Below are 8127 nucleotides of genomic sequence, written 5' to 3' on the forward strand. Positions count from 1 at the left end.
CTTGCTCATCCTTTTCGCTCCCGAGCCGTAGCTGCTCCCCCTCCCCCCGCCCCAAACCGCTCCACCGTAACCCCACGACGCGGTGAAACCAACAAGCAGCAAAAGGCCTGTGGTGTTTTGGCACGTGCCAGTGCAGACCGCCCCCAGCCAGGCAAACCTTTTGCTCCCCCCCAACACGAGTGCAACCCCCCCTGGGCACTGCCCACCCTGGAACCTCACCAGCCCCAGGCCAGAGCCGGGAGAGGCAACGAGCGATCGGGGGACCTACCCAGCCTCCGTTGTCCTGGATCCAGTTGTGCAGGTGCCGGTTCAGGTACTCGGTCATCCAGGTGGCGATGCTGTCCACAAGGGGAGACATCTCCCGGTTGACGCTCTCCACGCACATCACGCCGCCGAACTCAAAGAAGGCCACGATCCTGCCCCAGTTAACTCCATCTCGGAAGAGCTCCTCCACCACCGCCACGAAGCGGCCCCTGGCAGTGAAGGGCGTCAGGTGTAGCTGGCCGGACATTTGGGCAAAGTCCCTCTGGTAGCGGCGGGAGAACTCGTCCCCCGCCTGGCGCAGGGCGAGGTGGACGACTTGGGGCACGGGGTGCAGCCCCTCGGCCGGGGGTGCGTGGCTAGCAGCAGCCGAGCCGGGGGGCTCGGGGTGCAGAGACACCAGCCCAGTGTGATCAGAGGAAGTCCCAGCAGCAGCAGCAGCAACCGCAGCAGCAGCAGCAGGAGGAGAGAGCCCCGGAGGCAGGGGTGCCCTGTCCTCGCCGGCAGCCCAGTCGTATCCCCTCTGCGAGAGTTTATAGTGGATGTACTTCAGCACTATCTCCCGGTTATCGTAGCCTCTTCTCCCCGGATGAGCCATAATTCCCAAGAGGAAGCAGCAAGAGGAAGGGAGAGAGGAAGAAGAGGAGCAGGATGAACCCAAAAAAGTAAAGCAGCCAATAATAATAAAATTAATAACACCAAAAATTATAATCCAGTTACTGTATCGGGCACGGTTTCATTCATGATGGTGTGGGGGAGTTCTCAGGGTCTCGGAGGTACTTTTGTCTTCTCAGTGTTTCCTCCTTGGTTTGAGATGCACGGTATAAATAGGGATTAAAATGCTGTAAATACTTTACTTCCAGGTGCACATTTATTACTTATTATAAATTTACTTTAGGACCATTTCCTCCTCGGTGTTGAAATACATCTTAAAAAATATTATACCGATTCAAAATCAGGTGCATTTTCCCCTAGGTGCTGAACTACCACGGACACGAAGGAGCGGACGAACACACACCGTAAAAACTGCAATTCAACACGATTTGCTAAACAGCCTTGGATGAACGTTAATCCAACGCACTTTAAGCTAGAAACCTCAACACTGCTTTTTTTTTGTTAAGTTACACAAACTAAATTTCCTCTGTAAAGTACTTACTTGGACTATAAATATGTTCCGTCAAGTTTCCTCTAAAAAAAAAAATAGCAACAACAAAACCCAAACATCACAAGTCTTCAGAAACATTAAGTTCTGGCCGCTTTGATGCTTCAAGTCACCAAGGGGATGGGAAAGGGACAAAAAAAATATCTCTACGATTTCAAATGTTTTTTCCCAGACTCCTGTTTAACAGACATCTCCAAAGATGTGTCAAAGCTCAGAAAATCTCGCCTCGCAGCCCGGGAAGGCGAACAACCCCAAAGAGACGGAAAATCCTGGAGACCAGATGAACCACATTTGAATCCAAGCTCTTGCAGAAGTGCTCCGTTTTTCCCTCCAGTGCAACGTACAGACATATGCATTTACGTAGTTTCATTCAGACACCGATCGCAGGAGCCCGGTGCTTCCACACACACGCACGCACACACCAAAAAAAAAAAAAAACAACAAAAAAAATGTATTTAGGTAATTAATTCTTTTTCACAAGAAAGAGCGTAAAAAAACCCATAAAAATAAAAAGAAAAAGAAAGAAGGAAAATTGCTTTTGACTGTGGCTCCAGGGAGAAATGCCATTTCCCGAGCAGCTTTGTATCAGAGGAGGAAGAGCCCCTGGCGCTGCCGAGGAGGGGCGCGGACGGGGCGTGTGTGCGGTGTGACTGGTGCCGATGGGGACCGCGGCCGCGGCGCCGCTGCCCGCCCGCCCGCCCGCCCGCGCAGCCCCGCGCACCCCGCCGGCTCCGGGCGGCTCCTCCGGGCGCTCCGCGCTGCTGCTGCCGGCGGCGGCGGCGGCGGCTCCGGGCGGCGGCGGCGGCTCCGAGCGGCGGCGGCGGGAGCGGGCGGGGAGCTCTCCCGGCGGCAGCGGCGGCGGGGGGGAGCGGAGCGGAGCGGCGGGGGCGGGGAGAGGCGGGGAGGAGCGGAGCCCGAGGGGGAGGCTCCGGCCCCGGCCCCGGCCCCGCGCGGCGCAGCCGGGCGCGGTGGTTTCCTAGAGCTCCGCCTCACGCTTCATTCAAGAAAAGGGGGAAATGGGGAGGGGGGGGTGCTAAAAAAAAAAAAAAAAAAAAAAAAAAAGGCGGCGGGGGGGAGTCGAGCAGCCCCGCGGAGCCCGGGCCCGCCCTCCATCGCGGCGCGGGCCTGGGGCCGGCTGCGGGGCGGCGGCAGCGGGGCGGAGTGGAGCGGAGCGGAGGGGCGGCACTCGGGCCGCGGGTGGTGCTGGCGGACCGCGCCGCCGCCCCCGCCGGCGCGGAGGAAGCGGGCGGCGGAGGCGGGCAGGCGGGCAGGCAGCGCGGCGGGTGGCTGCGGGCTGCCGGCCCTCCGCGGGGGAGCGCGCCCGGCTCCGCGCCTCCTGCAGCCCCGCCGGGCCTGCACCGGGAGGGATGGGGCTGCTGCAGCTGCGCGGATTTATTTCAAAAATTAAAAAAAAAAAAGAAAAAAGAAAATAAGGAGAGGAGGAAAAAAAAAAAATCAATCGCCTTTTTAAAAAGAAAAGTGGCCCCAGAGGTTCCAGGAGGGTGGGTTGGGGCGCTCTGCCCTGGCAGCAGCCCGTGCGGGGCCGGGGACAGGCCGGGCCCCGCGGGCCGCCTCTGCGGGTGGCCCTCCCGGCGGTGCGGGGTCCTGCACACCTGCTCCGCACACGCCGCCCGGTCGGTTTTCAGGCGTGCCCGTGGGACAGGCGGGGGATTGGATTTTAGGACTTTTTGCAAAAACGGGACTCTGCCTTGTCCCTCCACCTGGCCTGAAATTTTTTTTTAGATTGAAGAGGGGGGGAACTGAAGTGCTTGGAGATTAGATTAATCTGGGGCTTGACCAAAGAAGCAGAATTAACCTTCGAAGTAGGTTAAACCCACAGCGCTGGAAAATAGTGATGGCTCAGCATGCCCTACTACCCCGACAAGCAACAGCAGGGCAGGGGTGAGCAGTGCTGGGACAGCCCCAGGTGAAACAGGGAGCCATCCCAGGGTACAGCCCAGTGAAACGGGAGCAAGAGATACTTGGCACCTTTCTCTGCTTAATATGAGGGGGGGAAATTTGATAAATTCTGCCAATTTTTGTTGATATGAGGGTGACTGGGATGTTAATCTCATATATGACGTACCCCGAACCTAAAAGGAAGACAAGGCATGCATTAAGCTGTGAACGTGAGTTCGACAGGGGACATCGGGATTGAATGCACGCAGCCCTCCAAGTCTCCATTCTCAGGATCACGTTTCCTTCACGCACTGACCCATCACGCGTGGCTTGCAGGCTGCCAGCTCCCCTGCTTGAGGAAAAGGCACGGGAGTGGGGAGAGGGGGGCAGCTTTTGGTCCCTCCGGACAAAGGGGAGGTACTGGCATCCAAACGGGGAGGATTCCCCATGTGCTGAGGGAGCTTGCCAGTGCCCTGTGTGATCCAGGGATTTGTTTGAAGGCCGCACCGAGAAAATTTGTCTCTAACGGGTACAAACCAGCGCCTTTCCTGGTACCCGAAGAGGTATTCGGGATGTTTAATCGTTTTGGTATCTCTTATTTAGAGGGGGGCACGAGAAGGCGCTCGGCACCATACCCAGCGACAACATTTTCCACCTCCCTGCCAGCTCTCCCCTCCCCGTCGGGGGGGCCGAGCACACGCCGATCCCGAACGGACCTGAGGCTCCGGGGGCGGCAGCGCCGTTCCCCCGCCGGCAGCGCCTCCCCGGCGGGCGGCTGTTGCCACCCAGCGGCCGCTGCTCGCCCCGGCCGCGGCAGCCGGGACCCCCCAGTCCCGTCCCGTCCCGTCCCGTCCCGTCCCTGCAGGAGCGAAGGGCTCACCCACCTCACGCGCGCCCCGGGAATTAGGGGAGTAACGCGGTGCCCCCCTGCCCCCGTATTCAGCAGATGAAATGAGGTCAAAATCAGACGGACGATGCTCTACGCAGCCACGGGCTAAGGGCTGTACCCCAGCAGTGCGTGAAACTTACGGCATAGCTAAATGCCGGAGCGCAAACACGCCTCATCGCTGCCTGTAGAAAAGCCTTCAGAAAGTAAGGCGTTTGTGATGAGCTGAGGGATCGCGTCTGGTGGCAGAAATGTAGACAAGAGATCTGTCAACCAGGTAAAATCACCACCTCCATATTCTTGCAACCAAAAGAGAAAGGGAAAAAAAAAAAAAAAAAAAAGTCCCCTCTGAATACAGAAAGTAATCTGACTTTTCCATGTAACATGCTGTGGTTTAAATGGAACAAGTGATACAGAAAACCAGAAGAGCCATAACCAGCCAGGCTGCTGATTCAGTCTGTCACTGTGCTAGTGACTAAATCTAATATAGTTGGTCCCACAACATACATCAGACACAGATGTTAAGTAACACAGAAAAACTGGGTAAGCTGCACAACAATGTCATAGCAGGGTTGGTTTTAAAGCCCACAGGATAAATCAGTGTGGGACTGAGGCAGAAAACAGAGATGCATATAAATTTGGTGGGCTTTTGTAAGGAAAAATTGAAAATATCACCAGATTTGCTTAGGGTATTTAAATGTATTTTGTATGCAGAAATGGAAGTAAGACCAACTAAACAGTCTACTAAGAGCATAAAATGAGTGAACTAAATTTCAGAATTCATAACTGATTTCTGATAGAAACAAGTACAGCAAAACTTCATGAGATACTCTGGAATGGATTTAGTAATGAAACTTCTTGCCCACCAGCTCTACATTCCGCACTTGGCTATAGGAATGATAGATCCCAGCCTTTTTAAAAATTTAATAGGAAAAGAGTGCTCATGGTTCACAAGAAAGCTTGCTAATACCAAACACAGCTGAGACTGCACCAAAAAAATAAAAAACTTAAGAGAAAATCCTAGGAACTGTTTACTTTCAGCAAGAGTATTAGGGATGAGTCATGGGAAACAAAAACTGTGCCTTGAAGAATGATAAATTTGGACCCTGTAAAAAAGAAAAAAAAAAATGATGTGCATTTAAACAGTCTTTCTTGTTCTTAACTTAATGTGTTAAATACATTGCATCTGACCTGCATTTATGGCTGTAATTGAAGGGAGCAGCATCTTAAAACCAATTATAATGCTACCTGAGTGGGTGATGAGCATCTATTAAAGTGTCACAAGTTTGCATCACAGTACTGCTTTTTACCTTGTTTGTTTGCGCTCAGCGGGATAAAACAGCAGTTAAAAAGATATCCAGAATAAAGGCAGTATGTTTTTTGGGGCTAGATGGAAGAAACTGGCAAGAGAGGCTCAGGATTTCTTAAGGAACGTGGAATGAACACGTGAAGTCAGCTAAGAAATCATTACGGTGCTTTTAGGTAGCAGAATAACACGCTGATGACTAAAGATCTGATCCTGCAAAGACTTCCGCACACACATTAACCTTGATGCGAGGTGGCCCACCAAAGTTAATCAGACTAATGAGAAAAATTAGCTGTATCAAGGATTGGAACTCAATTAGGAATGCAAACAGAAGCTTACGTGAAAAAAAAGCTCCCTTGGCAATTAGAGACAGGAGCATCGACAACAGGTATCAGTCAGGTCTGGCAGTGTAAAGGGCAGATTATTTTCGTGAGACAGCTTTCTTATCCATGCTTGGGCAACTGACTGAACAGGCAGGATCCTGCAGACCCTGCTGTTTGATGGCTTCCCAGATGCCCGAAGTACAGTGGATGCATTATTAACAAAAGCTCTAGAAAAGTTCATAATGCCTGGCAACGCCAAACTTCCTGACAATCTGAAAGCGGACACCTTTTCCCTGTACCTTATTTATTAACATCAACAGGATTTCAACAGCAACCCTGGTTCCTGGTGACCTGCCCACCCCTTTTATTCCCTTGGCTCATGAGCAGGCAAGTTGGAGAGAAGCAAGCGATTGTTTAAAGCCCTGCCTGAGCAGGCATGAAACAAGCGGGGTGTATGTTTGCACCGTGTGATGGCACTCAAAGCGAGCAAGGACATTGCCACATTTTTTGCCGTAAACCTGCAGTGATTTTTCTGTCCTAGAACAAATCAAAACAAAACAAACCCCGAAACCTAAATTTGAGTAACCAAAACTGGTATTTAGAGGTATATACAGGTAAATACAATTACAACCACCAAAGAAGTCCTTTGTCTTACAATGTTCTAGCACAGCTTAAATACTGGGTTTATTGAGTCTACTAAGATTGTGCTCACAGGTGGGGAATTTGCACATATGAAAATTAGCAGCCAATGGCACTGGAAATGCTTGGTGGTGCTGATGTCCAGTGAGGCATATTGTATAAAATGCCTTAAGAAACAGTTTTCTGCACGCAAGTATAGGGAAAAGTAGCACCCGTGAAGCCTGGATGTATATTTGCCTCATTTTTAACCTGCTGGTGTTGCAAATGCTACAGGTGGGGAGTGGATCCTTTTTGGCTGGAAGCACTTACAGAGCAGAGAATGCTACTGTAAAACGCTTAAAGCATGCTCAGCCTGCAATTTTATTTCATGGGACTTAATTGTGCTCATCAGGAAAGGCAGCTGGATGAGATACTCAATATCCTTAGGGCCCAACATCGCAAACAGCTCCTGACTTTCAGACCCCTGTTACCATACTTATCCCTCAACCATCTTCACTTCTTGTTTAGAGAGGCCCCATGGTTTGGACTGCAAGGAGGCAAAACAACTGCATCCAGCTCTGGAAATCCTTCTTTGACATCTTTCCTTTGCTACCTGGCAATAGGGTCTTGTCTTTACGGTACCCGAGCTGTCTTGCCACCTTTCGCAAGCTACCAACCTATTTTCTTGTGATTTGGGCAATGCCGCCTAAGCCCTTTCTTTCTTCTTTGCGCTACGGAAAAAGGAATCGGAGACCAGCTTCCCAGTTGAAACAGCAGCAGAGCGAAGGAGACAGTTACAGCATGGAGGAGTAGGAAATGGGAAGAGTCTGCGGGACAAATAGGAACATCCCTGTCTGATCCATAAACTTTTACTGCACCTGTTAAAATTTCTCCCAAGTAAAAAGGGGGAAAGCATTTTTTTGAGTAAATGCTTTGAAATAAAGACCAACACACCTCATTTTAACTACTTTCTCTGAGGCACCTGTTAGCCTTTGAAAAGGATATTCCCCTCAGTTGCAACTTACCTAGAGCATTTAAAATTTGGTTTCAGACTTTTTGCATAATTTATACAGCTGGTATCTTTACAGATTTAACACCTTATTTTGGCCAAGGGAGTTGATTCTCAGTGCTTGGTAGCGTGATTTAGTGTTAGTCATGTATGTTTGGCTTTCACTCCTGTTTATTTACATCGCTCTAGCAGCGCTACTACAGAATGAACTTCATAGTTAGAACTCAAAAGGTTTAAAATTAACACGGGGATTCCCCTCCAAGCTGAAAACAAACTTGTTTTCAACTCAGAAAAATAAAATTTCAGACTGGCTTAGTAGTATTCTACGACAGAGGAGGTTTGAGGATATATTCCTTCATCAAGGTTTCGCCACACAGCAAACCTTCCCAATTAGCTTTATGAAATGCTTCCCCCCACTTGCCCCCCCCCCCATCAAATTAGATATGCATCTTTGGGGTTTAAAAAAAAAAAAAGTATTTGCTGTTTCCACTTCCTTCAGTACAACTTTCTGTCCAAAAGCTTAACAGTATTATTTCCCCCCACCGCAGACCACCACCAACAGAAAATTAGCACGGCCATCTTCTTCACCAATTCAGTGCATCTAGCTTGAAAGAAAGGAGAGGAAGAGGATGGGAGGTGAGGCAGGACAGACACCTCATTTAA

The 8127-nt window shown here is 50.6% G+C and overlaps 1 protein-coding gene across 1 annotated transcript in view; it reads right to left on the reverse strand.

Moving 5' to 3' along the window:
- BCL2 (BCL2 apoptosis regulator) overlaps nucleotides 1-2304 on the reverse strand; it is a 96855-nt gene extending 94551 nt beyond the window's left edge. Inside the window, exon 1 of the mRNA XM_054817671.1 lies at nucleotides 269-2304. Coding sequence (XP_054673646.1) covers nucleotides 269-859 — 591 coding nt within the window. The 5' untranslated portion in view covers nucleotides 860-2304. The remainder of the gene's footprint in view (nucleotides 1-268) is intronic.
- Between the last annotated feature and the right edge of the window lie 5823 nt (nucleotides 2305-8127).

This window comes from Grus americana, chromosome 2, assembly GCF_028858705.1.
Source record: "Grus americana isolate bGruAme1 chromosome 2, bGruAme1.mat, whole genome shotgun sequence".
In the NCBI taxonomy this organism is placed as follows: Eukaryota; Metazoa; Chordata; class Aves; order Gruiformes; family Gruidae; genus Grus; species Grus americana.